This window comes from Diabrotica undecimpunctata, chromosome 3 (genome assembly GCF_040954645.1).
Source record: "Diabrotica undecimpunctata isolate CICGRU chromosome 3, icDiaUnde3, whole genome shotgun sequence".
Classification (NCBI taxonomy): Eukaryota; Metazoa; Arthropoda; class Insecta; order Coleoptera; family Chrysomelidae; genus Diabrotica; species Diabrotica undecimpunctata.
In genome coordinates this window covers 130,549,258-130,566,599 of record NC_092805.1, presented here as the reverse complement: position 1 = coordinate 130,566,599, position 17,342 = coordinate 130,549,258, and the positions used below count along the sequence as shown (strand labels likewise).

Sequence of the window (17,342 nt, the reverse complement as noted above, 5' to 3'; positions counted from 1 at the left end):
ACGACTGACAAAAAGCTAACACGATGGAAAGAATATATGAAAGAGCTCTAAGGACAGAGAAACAAGTATAAAAATTACAAAGGAAGAAATATTGTATGCACTAAAGATCACCAAAAATGAAAAAAGCCCGGGACCAGATTAACTGCCTATTGATATCCTTAAAATAATAGAAAATGAGTACACGGATGTCCTCTTAAAGCTCTTTAATGAAATTTATCAGTCGAGTGAAATACCCAATGAACGTCTGGCCTCAACATTTATTTGTCTCCCAAAAAAGAAAAATGGTAGGGAATGCACCGACCATCGCATCGTAAGCCTGTTGTCTCACACACTTAAAATGTTTTTAAAAATCATCCATAAACGGATTTACCAAATACTCGATATGGATATTAAAGAAACCCAATTTGGATTACGTAGAGGCGTAGGTACCCGTGAAGCTCTCTTTGCATTCAACTTACTAATCCAGACATGCTTGGATGTGAACCAAGATAAGTACGTCTGTTTCATAGAATACAACAAGGCTTTCGATAAATTCTGCTACATAGAGATAATGGACGTCCTCAAAGCAAAACAATTACAATACAACGAACACACATCAGAGTTCGAAATTAAAAGAGGAGTGCGACAGGGGTGTGTATTGTCATCACTACTATTCGATGCATACTCTGAAGAAATTATGAAAAGAGCTCTGGAGGGAAAAACAGCAAGAATAAAGCTCAATGGAACACCAATTAACAACATTAAATATGCGGACGATACTATCATAATAGCAGACAACCTCCAAGATCTCCAAAAGCTAATGAACAAGATAGTTGAGCATGGAGAAGAATATGAATTATCAATAAACATCAAGAAAACTAAATTTATGAAAATATCAAAAACCCAAAATAATGATAAAAGCCTGACAATTAACGGTAAAACTTTAGAACAAGTTGAACACTACAATTATCTTGGCATAATAATTATTCACACAAACTATTACTCCAAAGAAATCAAAGTTCGAATAAAGAAAGCACGAACAAATTTAAATAAAATGAGAAAGGTACTTTGTGCAAGAGAACGGAAATTAGACTAGAGAGTTAGGCTGGCAAGGTGTTATATTTTTTCTACTCTGCTTTACGGGAAAGAAGCATGGACACTTAAAGCGTCGACTACTAAAAAGGTGGAAGCATTTAAACTGTGGGTGTATGGAAGAATCCTGAAGATATCATGGACCGAGCATGTAACAAACAATGAAGTCATGAGAAGAGTCAACAAAAGAATGGAAATATTGGAAACCATTAAGATACGGAAGCTGCAATAACTGGGGCATTTTATGCATAATGAAAGATACAACATACTTTAATTAATTATACAAGGGAAACTCCAGGGCAAGAGAAGTGTAGGAAAGAGAATAATCTTATGGTTGCGTAACTTAAGGGAATGGTACGGATGCACATCATTCAAACTATTCAGAGCTGCAGCATTTAAGATCAGAATAGCAATGATGATTGTCAACCTCCGTCCCGGAGAAGGCACGTAAAGAAGAAGATATATTATAAAGATGATATTGACAGGAGCCTTAGTTCAGTTACTCAAAAATTTATTAATTTATAGCATTATGTATTCATTTGCAGCGCCAATATCAATTCTGCTCGTTAATGAGCAAATATTATGTTTTAGGTAGATTTTTTTTTGTAGTTACCAAAATATAAGAAAATAAATACTTACTCTGTTGTCTGTTGTATTTGGTGCATAAGCTATTTTGTGAGATTCGGCTTTATTAAAAGATGTAAATAAATATTCTTCGCCTCTTGGAGTATTGATCTCTGGTAAATTTGGATCCGGCAGAACTAACTCAATAACGACCAGAAGACCTAGAAAGTATAAGGGGAACAGAATTTCCTGCAAATAAGAGGATCTGTCAATATATATATATATATATATACCAAAACTGTTGGTTTATTAATGAAATAATTAAGTAATACTTATATACTAAAATTATAAAAAATATTTTAATTGATGATCTTCAACAATGAGGCAATGAGAAAGAGCAGTCAATTATTTTCTAACGTTTTCGATGACTTCAGGATTTGCTTGTACAATAATGCGATCCTTTAACTCTTCTACGTTATTCGGTTGAATTTGATATAATTTGGAGTAAATGGAGTAAAATCTGAAGACCTTGATGGTCATTTGATAGATGCCCTTCAACCTATCCACTTATCTGGGAAAACGTTATTTAAATAATTTCGTACCTCAACGCCGTAGTGTGGTGAAGCCCTATTCTATTGAAACCACAAATCATTTATATTTGGAAATAGATTATTTAGCTATGGCATCGGAATCTGATAATCCTAAAAAAATTCCAGATAATGAGGAGAAAATTCCAGTTAAGTTTTCGTCAAAAAAAAATATTGCCTTGTAACGTGATTCTTTATCCGTCTCAGGATATTGCATTCTATATTCTTGCATCTAGTGTAGATTTGCACAGGCCCAGTATCGATATGTCTGGAGGTTTACGTGACCATTGAGCATAAAAGCCACTTCATTTAAAAAATGTACCTTTTCTATCAAACTTTGATCTCTATTACACCATTGAATAATAGTTTTGCAGAATTCGACTCTTCTATCAAAGTCATCTTCTAACAGCTTTTGGACCAGACGTCCTTGTTCGGATGCTACTTCTCCTTTTCCAGCACTCTAACAATAGTTTATTGTTGAACATTATTATCTAAGGCGACCTGCGTCGTACTGGTAAGGGGATTTTCGTAAAACGGTAGTAGGTACAACTTCCAGCTTCGTGGCTTCGGGTATTGATTTTTTACCACTTCTGGAAAGATTTTTAACATGGCTCGTGTCTCTCATTTTTTTAAATGTTGCTTATTGTTAATATCTGCAAAAAACTCGAGCAATAAAAATTTTACGTCTAGTAGTTGACAGATTAATAGATCATTGACAATAACGACCAGTCAATGACCTTCAATACTTGACTGATATGAAAATAATACAGCATTGTTATCAATAAATGTATTTCTTTTTCAGCCAAAAACACAACTTGGTTTTATTTGCAGTGGCGGTCCTTAGTGTAATTTAGTTTAGTATTGTAATTCCATTTAACTTAACTAAGTACATAATTTTGGTTAACCCAGTAGAAATAATATTTGAATAATGCATTGTTGCAAAGGCGATTAGAAGAGCTTACAAATGAGATGTATGGTGACCTCAGTTTGTATTTACAAAACTCGTCATTTCGATTATTAGGCCAACACTGACGACGTAATGTTCAATACATGTATAGTAATTGATGACCATTCAAAAATTAAAATTGAAGTGTTCTAAGCTTTTTTAAGTCTTCTGTTTCTGAAACAATGATTCTGTTCCGTAATTTTGTATCGTACTGTATGTATTTTCGTTCATATTTTACTCTGCACCAATTTATGAATAGTTCTTATCTCTGTTAATGTCAGTTCTCTTACATCCAAGACTGATGTAAATCTCTGTTTCTACTCCAGTACGCTTAAAAATAAATTTGTTTTGTTCTTTATGAGGGACGAAATAAAATTAATATGTATTTCATTTGAACTGGACATGTCATTTTCATGACTGATATTTTCATTACATCGACATTTTTTCCACAATCCGATGAGCAGTACCATTTTTTGATGTTCACCATATTGTGGCATACATTTATATACAGGTCGGTAATTAATAAAACTATTTATTTAGATATTAAATATTAACAAACTAAAATGTGTATAGGTACTTACACCTATGGTTTTTAATTTTTGTCTTTTCTTTATTAAGAAATTCCTTTTAAGCATTGCTTTTAATTGCGAACAAAAAAGTGATTTGGCTTGGTCAGCCATTTTGGCGTGCTTACTTAGATCTTGTGATTGTATGAGTTTTATCTGAAAATAAAAAAACGTATAAATAAATTAGTTTTTAGAAAATCTAGATTATATATCAAATATTGTGAGATAAGTCGTGATTTATCGATAAGTAGTAATGCTGCTTACGTACAGCATCTACAAAAGTTTCATATTAATCATAATAAGTCGAGAATACTGAAATCGAATAGATTGTTAAAAGATTATTATGTGATTATGTCAAATAGATTGTTAAACGGGGTGGAAACGATTTAAGGTCTAAAATTTATTTAAAATTTTTTATAAAAGGTATAAAATAAAAATCCTTTTCGCGCTACATCACACAACGTTTTCGGTCTAAGACCATCATCAATGTGTTACCTGGAATAAGTATAACCACTCTAGTCAATGCAAACGTAAAGGTAAAATTTTGACTAAGGTTGAAAAGCAATGTGGTTAAAACCTTACCAGCTGCATATGAGTTAAGCCACCAAATATCTAGGTAAAAACTCTTAAGTTAAGTTATGTTTTATGTTAAAGTTTTTAAGAGATAACCTGTATAGCAACGTTAGACTCCCCATAGGGGTTATATGATATACAGTTAACTACAGGAATTTCTTTTTCCTTGTGTAGTTGAGGGCAGTTGAAATATTAGTCTTATATTATTTCCTCTAGATCTTCTGGTACTTAAGATGCACCAGGTTAGTTTTAGTCTAGTTTTTTACATATTTTATTCTTGTCTCAGTGAAATCCTTTAGGCGAGATGGCATCACAGAACAGGTTTCAATTTGTAAGTCGATTGCTTAGTAACAAACAGATATGTTACTTTGAAACTGGTATATTTCACAGCTTTTTCTATAATATCGTGCAGTATTGATCGACATTAATTTGAAATTAAGAACCTATTTGCTGTGGTTGTCTTATAGTTAGATCTAAATGCTTACATTACTGTTAAGCTAGGTCACGAGTTCAACTTTGTGTAGATAGATGCAAATTCTATTATTTGGGATTCGGGAGGTAAATACAATGAGTGGCAAAAAAGGTAAACGTCTACGTATATTTATTAAAATTCAATATTTTTTTACATATCGACTTATCTTGCTATAACAACAAGTGATATAATTTTCAGGTTTATCTGTTAAGTTTTTGTTGTGGCTGTGTGCATTGTTTGATGATGAACAAGCATTTATTTTTCGTGAATCTACGGTGTTCGTTAAAATTTTAATTTCATGTAACTGATTGGGAAGCTCTTTCTGATTGCTCCAAATCCTAGAGTGCGTAGAATTCACCAAGCTAAGTGACTTTAAGTGGGACAGAATTGTCGGATTGCGTAAAGTCGTTCTTTCGGTAAAAGAAGTTTGTAGGAGGACCAACAGATCCTTACGCAGTATACCACAGTGTGAATGAGTGTTGTCACAGGGAGGCTGAGGACACCGAGCAAGAGATTCTGGACATCACAGAGTGACCACAGAGCGAGACCAGATTGTCGACTAAGACTTCTGGCTCTAAGATACAGATTTAGTACTAATTATCATCATCCAACCTCAAAAGTCTACTGCTGAACATAGGCCTCTTCCACGTGTTTACAACCTCGTCTATTTTGCGCCACTCTCATCCCGTTTTTATTTTGTCTTCTTAAATCGTCAGCTAGACTATAGGTATACAAAATTATTAGACAATATTAATTATTAGACGACTGTCAAATTAGATACTTATAGTAATAAAAAAGAGAGCTCGGGCTTAGGAGTGGAGACCCAATGTCACTTAAACTTTTTAATACTCTACTGCAATATGCTTTTAAGAATTTGGGTTGGCTGACAAAGGGAATCAATATAGATGAAGAATATCTAAACAAGTAACGATTCGCCGATAATATAGTCATATTAGCTGAGGATCTAGGAATGGCAAGAGAGATCTCTCGTGATCTTATTGTGACAACAAAATATGTAGGTTTAAATAAAAACATCTCTAAAACAAAAATAATCACAAATTTGGTACCCAACCAGAACATCTGTATTGGTAGGCAATAAGTAGAATTCGTAGATAAATATAAATATCTAGGATACGAAATTATAATTGGCAAGGATAATCAGACCCATGAGTTGAAGACAAGAATCGGTCTTGGGTGGGCAGTATATGGAAAAATAAGAGAAACTTTAAAAGTAAGCTGTCCACTATAGAGTATTTGATCAATGCGTCTTCTCAGTGTAGACATGCGGAGCAGAAACATTAACTTTAACAAATATCTAGGCTACCAAACTAAGAGTCACACAGAGAAAGATGAAGTGATCCATGTTGGAAATAACACTGCGAGACAAAATAAAAAACGAAGAGGTCAGGAGAAGAACCAGGGTGACTGACGTCATCGAAAGGATAGCCAGACTAAAATGGAGATGGGCAGGAGACATAGCTAGAATGACGGATGGGCGATGGACAAAAAGGTTATTGGAATGGAGACCAAGGGAAGTTAAAAGAAGCGTCGATTGACCACCTACACGATGGGCTGATGATTCAATAGTACTCGAGCCATCGTAAATAGTTGGTTTAAAGAGCATGAATGGATGGTTGGTATGCGTATGGTATATCGCCGAATACGATAGTTTACTCTTTTTGGTATCGCCCACATTAGGGGCTATCTTGCACAGCTGAATATCGGCATAACTTTTTGCTCTAGAGAAAAAGTTTTATAAGAACAGGAATGAAATCAAGTGGTCTTTAGTGGCAAATTCCGCTTCTGTCTGGGGATACACGATAGTCGAGTAAGAGTGAGAAGAGGCAATATTACAGTCTGACGCTATATTCAGGAAGTACTGAAGCCTCATCTGATTTCATACTTAAACACCATCCGAAAACCCTATTTTCCAGCAGGACAATGCCAGACCGCATGTTGCCGGAGAATCGTTAGCCTTTATGGATCAACATCACATCAACCATTTATCTTGGCCACCACGATCGCCTGATCTATCTTTAATTAAACCTGTCTGAGACTGGATAGTTCGCAGGCTCTTGAATTTGCATCACAGGCGTGTCAATGAGTATCGTGTCAATTATTAAGGCGTGTCAATGAGTGTACAGCTTCTGCAGTAAGTTGACGAATCAAGCTGAAAATTTAGTCATTATACTAGTAAGTGACATTAAACATGTATACCAAAAATTAATAAAATCGGAAAAATATTTGTGGGTGTTTACTTTCCTTTGTAACACAGTATATTATATTTAGGTCCTATATTGTCATCAAGAGCTTTGACTTAGTCGAAGAGTTTTAAGTTTTCCTCGAAATAGAAAATGATTGCTTCTCTCTATTTTTGAAAAATTAGTTTTCGGTTTGGCCTTCGTAGGATCTACGTACGCAATCTTTGGGAATTGTTAGTAATGGGGGCACGTATTGGTAAGTTATTAACTGTTAAAGATTTTTTGATGTTATTGGTACTCATGTGGTCAAGTGCAAAATTGGATAATATTTATATTTATATCGGCAATATTTTATATCGTAATATGTGTTGTCTATTTACGTCAACTGTGGCGTATGAATTATAGTAATTGTAATCTTATATGTAAGTAATTATAGAAAAAAACAGATTGCTGTCTATAAATATTGTACTAAATTATTGTTTACCTGGAACACGCTTTGTGGAGCGGTTGGTTCTTTTCTCAGATTTACATTAGAAAATTTAGAGAAAAGAACTCTACGACACATATACCTATTGAACTTTATTTTTTTTTAATTCCAATAACGTAGCTTATCAAAACCTCATATTTTAACCTTAATATTTCAAGTTTTGTATCTATTCGCAGCCAATTATTTGTGATAGTTTATTGTTTTAGGGGTTTATAGGCAGTGATCTGGAACTGTTTGTCAATATTCATGACAGTTTCTCCACCACGGCAGCCGGCAGGCATTATCAAAGAGAATACTATAGCAGACATAGTAATTCACTCTTGCGGGTACACGTAAACTCATCACCGATTAGCATAAATGCCCATGTAGATAGTACAAACTCATCATCACCATAAAACCAGGGATTTTAAAATAGGCCAGAGAGATTAGCAAAATGATCACTGGCCTACCTGCATCCCATGGCACGTAAATGCTAAAAACCATTAAGGTTTGTTAGTTTAAAAGAATAGTCAAACTCCGGATCCAAATAAAATAACTAAGTTAGAGACTATTTCAGATATATCCATAAGTAGCACATGATCACAAGTATTTTCATTAAAAAGTTCACTAAAAAATATATGTAGCTGACTTTTAAGATTTCAAATCCGCTTAGATTGGCAGATACCTGCGTCTAATACGCCACTAAGCAGGAGACACCAGATAAATATATCAGATGAACTTTAAGGAAATTCGCTTAAAATAATTTCTGAATTTAATAGATAGTTAATTAAACAAGATATGTAAAAGGTAACAGGCAATCTTCCGCATTAGAAGCCAGCGCAAGGCAATGATGCTGATGATGAATTTACCTATCTACGGTGATGAGTTTACCGATCTCCAAGGGATGTCGGTGATTAGATTGCTATATCTCATAGAGTCTAATAATTTTATGGGGGGCTTTAAAGTGATGAGTTCTCTCTTGCTGATTGGTGATTTTACTAGCGTACGCGAAATGTTTATAGCTAGTTCAATGTGCTCCCACAATTTGTCGGTTGGTTCGAATAGGAATTGGAATTTTAGTTGCGTCTGAAACACGTTCCTGTATTTTGTATCATTTAGTAATCCGTTATGTATAGATGAAAACCTTCTTTACGATTAAAGTTTATTAGGTGTTACAGTCACTGGGTGTCGGTGTTATTTCGTTAGACTCCCTGAACATCCGTTGATAATATTGTGAATTTTTATTGAGTACATGGTTTCTTCGAATAAAATTCTGTGCTTATTTTCTACGATGATGTATTCTGCTGTGAAGTAACCAAAATAACAATTCTTCATATGTTCAAATATACCAGTGCTTAGACTTCTTATTCTTTTAGTGCCGTCTCCAATAATGAAGGTTGGCTATAACCATTGCAAAATCGTCTCTATCTTCTGCTTTTCTTAAGAGCGTCTGTGTGTTTAACCCGGTCCAGTCGCGAATGTTTTTCAGCCAGGATATTTGTCGTCTATCAGGACCCCTTTTTTCTTCTGGAATGGTGGTCAAAAGTTCTCTGTCTCTTCCCACTCTGTGCAACACCATGTCGTTCGTAATATGATCGGTCCATGGTATCTTTAAAATTCTCCTTAAAAGCCACATCTCAAAAGTATTCAGTTTTCTCATTAAGTCAACATTAACAGTTCAGGCTTCGACACCATAAAGAAGAATAGAGTGGATATAACATTTTACCATCCGATATCGGATTTGCGGATTTGAGGATTGAAAAGGATTGACGCATTCGAAATGTGGTGCTGGAGACGAATGCTACGCGTCTCGTGGACGGAGCACAGATCCAATCAGTCGATTCTCGAAGAGCTAAACATTCAGACCAGACTCTCCTCTCAGTGTCTTGCAAATATTTTAAAGTTTTTTGGCCACATTGCGAGAAGAGACAATGACAATTTAGAAAGATTAATTGTATGCGGAAACGTAGAAGGACGTAGAGGCAGAGGACGCTCACCTATCCGATGGTCAGATCAAGTACAGAAAGCCACTTTTCGAGTGTTTTCGAGTTTTCTACAGAAAGCAGTTTTCCGAGTCCATGAGAGCAGCCCAAAATCGCAAGAGATGGAGAGAATTGACAGCCCGCATTGTAGGAAATCACGATCCTCAGCAATGAGGAAACGACAAGAGAGAGAGAGAGAGATCGGATTTGCAGATTTAGTCTTTGGTTACTCAGAAATTTCCTCATCTTCAGAAAGGCTGCTCTTAATTGCTCTATTCTTGAGCGAATTTTTGATTTCGGATTTAGATCTTCCGTAATCCAGACTTCTAAGTATCTTATTTTGTTTACTTGCTCAATATCTTCATAGTCCTTAGACTAAGTTTGGTTATTTTGTCATTTTAACGGAAGTGATAGCGAATTGAAAGTAGTTCACATTGTTCAGTTAGCAAGATTTAAGCAAAAGTACAATGTTTTTACACTTTTAATGCGATTAATAATCCGAGTGTATAAAAATATTACATTGTTTCAATCAATAGCAACAAATCGCGATTGCAGTGATAATAACAGATAACATATTACAACATATTAGATAAAGTAGCTCATCCCATTTACGCATACCAATAACCAGGATTATTATACAGTTCTGTAATGTAATTGTTAAAAATGGCATGTAGGTATTATCTTTAAAATAATTTTACATAGATACATCTTATTTTAAAACCAGCTTTACTTTTGCTTTTAAATACACTTAAACGGATATTAATTTCAGCGAAAAAATCTGACCATATTTCTGAAAATTGTTATCATTAATTAAATAATTGACGCATCTTATTTCCTCGGAAGTGAAACTCAAGTAAATATATTTTTTTGATAACTGAATAGCTACCTATTTGTACTTTTTTGTTATTTAATAAATTTTTCTTCTTTTTCTTTTTATGTAGACATGACACTCTTTGGTTTCAAATGTGCTTCCAGAAAGTTAACGTTTCATTGTTTTCGTAGTCTTCCCACTTATCGTCTTCCTATTGGGGAAACAATAGGAAGACGATATTTTGCCTATTTGTTATCATTCGGCTTATATAATCGTTCCATTCTACTCTTCTATTTTTATCTAGTCCTTGATGTTCTCCACCTTGCATCTCTCTCCATCGTATATCTGTACTTCTATCTCTGTTCCATAGTGTCTTAACATTCATTTTTCTAAGGATTTACATCCCTGTTATTCTAGCATGCTTTTTGTCATCTCTGTGTCAGGTAATGTTACTTTGTTTGCGCTATTGACTTGATCTTCCACTTCTGTTTCTATTCTATGATTCCTAGATACTTAAAATCTCACTTGTTGTATTACATAACACTCTACCTCTAACTTACATCTTAGTTATTTTGCTGTTATAACCATGCATTTGCATTGAAGTCTAGCGGAATTAGAGCATGGAGAAGAGTTTCCAGAGACAGGGGCGAATGAAGGATTGGTTTGAAGAAGGCTTTGGCTCATAAAGAGCTGTAACGCCACTGATGATGATGATGAACCATGCATTTTGTCTTGATCTTCCACTTCTTTATAATATTTTCCTTTCTCTTAGTGATTATATTGTTGCTTTAATTATGTTATTTTTAAGTTTTTTCCAGCTTTCTTTGTTGTTAGCGTTTTCTAATAGTTTATTCTCAGCATTCTTCTCTGATATTCTTTTTCTGTACAGCTAGATTCAAGTTATATATTTTCAACTGCATTAAAATCACATCAATACATCACATCATCACACAAAAAGTGTCAATTCATATCAGAAAGGATTGTAACAGCAAAGATAAGAATGACGAAGGAACAGCTGAACATCATCGAAGTATACGGCCCAGAAAAAAACAAGCCTCAAACAACAAGGGAAGCTTTTTATGACCAATTACAACAAGTAATAGATCAAGGCAGAGGAACGATGATAAAATTGGTGGATTTTAACTTAGAAAAAACAACACATTTTTTGACCACAAATACCAACACAATTATAAATTTATTTACACATGTGGAACAAGATCTATGATAGATTATTATAACCAAGAGAAATATACATTCACCGAAACTAGTCGACAAGAGACCTTATCGTAGCAGATGTAGGTAGCAACCAGAGCCTAGTATTATGTAAAATAAAAATCCTGAAATACTTCACACCCAAGAGAGCGACACCAACACAAACAAAAATCAAAATCGAAGGACTAATTACGAAATCCACGGAATTCTTATACAGAAAAAGAATATCACAGAAGATCAAATATTAGAAAACGATAACATCAAGGAAAGCTGGGAAATATTCAAAAATAACATAATTAACGCAGCAACAGAATCACTTGGGGAGAGGAAAGTAACGAACACTAACACATCAAAAAAGAGAACACCATGGTTAGGAGAGGAAGTGAAGACAAAATGTAAAGAAAAAAAAGGCCTTTTTACAAATATAGAACACAACAAACACAACATTCATATAAACACTACTTTAGTTAGACAAATAAAAAGGGAAGAGTGGCAGAGCTTCTCAAAATAGATGGAATACGACTTATACGGAACACAAAAAGAACCATGGAGAATGATCAGAGGGCAAAGAAAAGAACTAATAAAAAGCGAATGAACGAACAAAAAAACAAACTAATAAAAATTAAACACATTCAGAAGGAAACCTAGGTAGACTATTTTTGAACCCTATTCGCTAAAGGTGACAATAATAAACCAACACCAGAGGTGACGACAAACGAAGAAATAAATATTGAAGAGGAAGAGGTGAAGAAAGCGTTAAGGAAATTAAAAAATAGAAAATCACCAGGAGAGGACAAAATACCGAACGAACTTCTAAAGTACGGAGGACCAGATCTGACCAAACAACTATTAAAACTAATCCAAAAAATAATAGAACAAAACATAATTCCCCAAGAATGGAGATTAAGCATCCTATTACCTCTGTTCATCAGGGAAGACAAATCGGACCCGAAAAATTACAGAGATATTAATTTATTAAATACAACTCTAAAATTAATAACCAAAGTGATAACAAATACACCGAATGAAATTATAAAACTAGCACAAGCATAACAAGGTTTGAGGTCAGGAAGATCATGCTCCGATGCTATATTTATAATGAGGCAAGTGCAAGAGAAATCATTAGAATACAACAGACCGGTATATCTATGTTTTGTGGAACTTAAGAAGGGATTTGACCTAATCAAATTAAAGGACTTTATTCACTGATTGTACGCAAGAGAGATACCTCTAGGAATAATCAAAACGATTAAAAATATCTACCAAAACAACACAATAAAAGTAAAAGTAGAAGGAGAACTAATTAATCCTATTAAAGCTGGAAATGGGATAAGACAGGGAGATTTCCTGAGTCCTCTATTGCTCAACCTAATTATGGATGAAATAATAAAAAAAGTAAGAACTAAAAAGGGATACCAAATAAGAGAAAAATAACTTAAAATCTGCTATGCAGACAAAATACTACTCTTTCAAAGGGAAGATGATTTACAACGTATGCTGCACCAATTTATATTATAACCGCTAGAAAATTTAACTTGTTAATTGTCCCAAAAATGACAAAATTCATGGTTATAACAGCAAATTTACTGGGATGTAAATTGGAGCTGGAAGGTCAGATAATAGAATAAGTGATAGAGTAAATATCTGAGCATCACATTATCTAGCTAGGGAAAGCTCAAAACTAAAGTGAAAGATCAAATAAATGGAGCAAATAGAGCCACAAGATGCCATCAAAACAGCACCAAATGTACTGGATGGTTGGCAAAAATCCAGACTTAAAATAAAAAATAAACTTTTAATCTACAAACCAATCCTAAAGATATGGACATATAGAATAGAACTCTGGGGTGCTGCTAGTAACACAGACCTTGAAATTCTCCAAAGATTTCAAAATATGATTTTGCGCGTAACAGATGCCCCGTGGTATGTGCCTAATATGCTAATCAAAGGAGACTTAAACATATCATCTGCAAAAACCAAAATAACACGTGGCAGTGGTAAACACAAACTTAAAGCCAGTCATCATGGTAATATGCTAGTGCGTGAGCTACAGTTTTGTAAACTAATATTAAAGTTCTAATCAATATTCGTCAAAAATGTTTATCTATTGTTCGTAGCTAAGGGCAGATTGTTGTAAATAAAGCTATGGACAGATTGTAAATAAAGTGAAGACAAACAAAACTTGCTATATAATTATCTTTAAAATACTTTTCCAAAATGTCCAAAGATCTCCGGCATTTTTAAAGATTATGTTTTTAAAATATCATAAAAACTATAAATGAGGACCCTATAAGTAAAGGGGTATAAGTGACATTTTTGTAAATATTGAGAAAACTAAATCGCTGAACTGGAAATCTTCCAGTCTATTTTGAGGTAAAGAGATTTAAACGATAAGCCTAACAGGTGCTTCTTTCTCGCGGCAAATTACTTAGCCTCCAAGCCAACTACGAGTAGGGCTTGAAAGAGAAGAGATACAAGTGCACTTGTACCCCTGTTCAACTGTATCAGACTGTTAGTTGATTTTATTATCATTTTGTATGGGTAGTGGGATAGCTACTAAGTAATACTTTAATGTAAACTGCCGCGTTTTACGTTACCCACAGTATTTTTAAAAAGAGTTCGTTTTGTTTCTTTACGAAATACGAAGCTAGATAGAGGATTTACCTGCCGATGTGTTTCCACCACCAAAGCAGACAAGCAAGCAAAGGATTCGGAGGCCAGAAAAGTGGAAAAAAAAAGGACTCAAATAGCAAGAAATTCACCTAAAGCTTACATGGATAAAAAACGCAATACTTATGAAGCAAAAAAGTTACGAGAACTTATAAATATACCAATATTATTACACACTATGATACAGAGCTGGAAGTATAGATATACGACGTAGATTCAAGGTGTAGAACATCAAAGACTGGGTAAGAAATGGAAGAGTATAAGTTTCCTATATACACAAGCCACAACAGGAGAAATAAGATTCCGAATAGGAGGTATCTTCCTCAGGAGTGTTATTTGAAAATAATGCACAAACTTTATTGTGATTTCTGTAAGGAGGAAAAATATGAAAAACCTCTAAGTGAAACCGTTTAAAGAAATATTTTTAATACTTAGTTTAACCTAGTTTCAAAACGCCAAGTACACACACCTTTGATAAATGTAATAAATTTCAGATAAAAATAAATCATGGTTCCTCAGAAGAAAGCTAAGGATGCTAGCAAAGTTGCGATCATCTTCGACTTGCAAAACAACTATGCCAACTCATAATGTGTCAACTTCTAAAGCATATTATTTAAGGCAACTATGGATGTATAACTTAGGGGTCCATAACCTACAGACTGAAATGACCCATTTCTTTATGTGACATGAAGATCAAGCGTCACGTGGATCAGGAAATATCATTTTGTCTCCTAAAATAAATCAGAAGCCTTCCCCCATAAGTGAAACACATAACTGCATTTAGCGACAACTATGGAGGTAAAAATAAGAGTCATCTGATAGTCAAATTTTAGCTCTATATTGTAAGAAACACTAATATTCGAACAGTACATCACTGCTTTTTCGATCATTTTGGTCAAAGTGGCCATTCTTATAATGAGTGTAACCAAGACTTTGGTTTGATAGAGTTAAAAAAGGAAAGAAGAAAAATAGCTCCAAAATGAGTAAAATCAATAAAATTATGATTTTTTTTTTAACAAATAATAATAATGCCTACAGTTACTAAACTGGAGAAGAAATCAATTACAGTGAAGCAACTTTACTCAACTCAACTTTATTCAACATTGACGAACGGCATTTACTCAAAATTGACTTTTTTTCACTTATACTCCTTTACTTCTAGAGTCCTTAAATATCATAAATATGCAACGGAAAAGAATTAATAACAAATCTAACAAAAATTAGTTGAGATCCACACTGTATTTACATGCATAATAGGTGTAATCTGAAACTATATTTTTTATTTGTATTGTTTACCAGTTTAGCGCTAGTAATAATATTCACATTTTTATGTTGAAATATTTTATTTACATAAAGTGCGGTAACCCCAAAACAACTCTCGTAAATTTATTAATTAACTTAAAGAATAAAAGTTTAGAAAACATTATTTTTCAGTTTTGGCGTTGTTTTATCTTTTGTAATAGTTTTTTATAATAAATTTTTCTTGGCCAATAAGCAGAAATTTGTAAAATAAACTTCAAACTTTATATTTTAGCTATAAGTACCAACTTGTTTTTAAAATACAATTTTCATTTTACAAGATATCCATTTTAATTAAAAAGTCTATTTTCCAAACAGCTTTCTATCTAGAAGTCAAAAGTTAGTATAGTTTATGTTATAGTTTTTCATTTATTCCCTTAAACATATATTTTTTGCTAATATCCGCACTATACTCGTTTTTATGTAGTTTGTTTGTTGACTAAATCGCTTATTACTAAGAAAAGTAGACTTCTACAAAATTAGCTTTTAGCGTAGTCCATAAATTTGTCCAAAAATATAAAAAAAACTTACATCTGTTGATTAGTGCAAAATATATGACACTGATAACAACTCAACTACGAAACTGAATCTACGGAACTAAATACACCCGTTAAACTTATATTATTATTTATCAATAAAAAGATAAGATAAAATTTACTGATTTCTCCAAAAATTTTGTATGTACCTATTCTATTGAATCAATATACTTGAAAACTTCATTAAAATGACATTGAGTATTTTATTTATTTAAAAATTATTTCTTATATAATAATTGTCATAAATAAAAATATTTTTTCTCTTTAATTTTATTGATAATCTCGCTTTTTACATTAAGGCTTACGAATATTTTCGTTGCATCTGTTTTATGCGTTTTCTAATTTACAGAAAAAAAAATCTTTTTCTTCTCGTAATACTACAACCCAGGGGGTGGGTCTTGGCTGACTGCACAACTCGCTTCCATCTCGAACGATCGTGTTGAAATATGACGTGTTCTGTGGACTAGAAACCTAAAATTATTTTAGTGATGACAACTTTAGCTTGGCTCTGATTAATATTCGTTCTATAAGATATAAAACAGATGAATTATTTTTGTTTCTAGAGGAGTTTCTATAGGATTTCCCCCGATAGTTGCGGTTACCGAGCACTGGCTTGAAGTCAACGAGCGTTTTTTTGTAGAAAAATATACCACAATTGCTAGGTATGATCATCCAAGTTCAGCTCATGGTGGTACCTTAATTCTTTCTACAAATAATGATTTCTTTCCTATAACAAAATGTGACTTTATGTTGACTAAATCCTTTTTTGAGTTTTCATTGGTTTATAACAAGAATCTAAATTTATACATTCTTTGCATTTATAGATCACCTGATTCTTCCACGGAACTATTTTTTCATAACTTGTTAAATTTATTAGGCGACCTGTCCAATAAAAGCAGAAGATTCTATGCGGTAAGTTGAATATTAATTACTGTTATCCTTATATTCGAATTATATGGTTTCACAATAGCTTATTTTTTTAGTTTTCATTTTTCTTAATGCTTGTCTAATCTCATCTACCTTTATCTCTGGGATTAGTTCGGAACCTTGATTCATGATCTTCTTTGAAATGGCTGTTAACATTCCTGTTTGATCTTCTGATTGTTTTTTTAATTTATGAATTTCGCATTTCTTATTCGTTATTTTCCTCTATCGTGCGTTTAATATTACCGGTTTTAAATTTCCTTAAATCTCTCCTGACTGCCTTCCAAACAGATTTATTCATTTCTCTTAGAGTGTGGCTGTCTGCATTCTTATCGCTGCTCATTTGTCTTATTTGATCCAGCAGCGTTGCAATATATAGACTTATTGTACTATCTCATTTTCTTTTGTGACAGTGCACTCGGTGACTTTCTTGTAAGGCATTTATGATGCAATTATTAAAGT

At 33.4% G+C, this 17,342-nt stretch overlaps 1 protein-coding gene across 1 annotated transcript in view; it reads right to left on the bottom strand.

The window, feature by feature from the left end:
• LOC140437411 (cholesterol transporter ABCA5-like) overlaps positions 1-16,068 on the bottom strand; it is a 110,680-nt gene extending 94,612 nt beyond the window's left edge. Inside the window, exons 1-3 of the mRNA XM_072526927.1 lie at positions 15,952-16,068; positions 3,750-3,890; positions 1,711-1,884 (exon numbers count right to left, since the gene is read on the bottom strand). Of these exons, the coding sequence (XP_072383028.1) occupies positions 1,711-1,884; positions 3,750-3,848 (273 nt within the window). The 5' untranslated portion in view covers positions 3,849-3,890; positions 15,952-16,068. The remainder of the gene's footprint in view (positions 1-1,710; positions 1,885-3,749; positions 3,891-15,951) is intronic.
• Between the last annotated feature and the right edge of the window lie 1,274 nt (positions 16,069-17,342).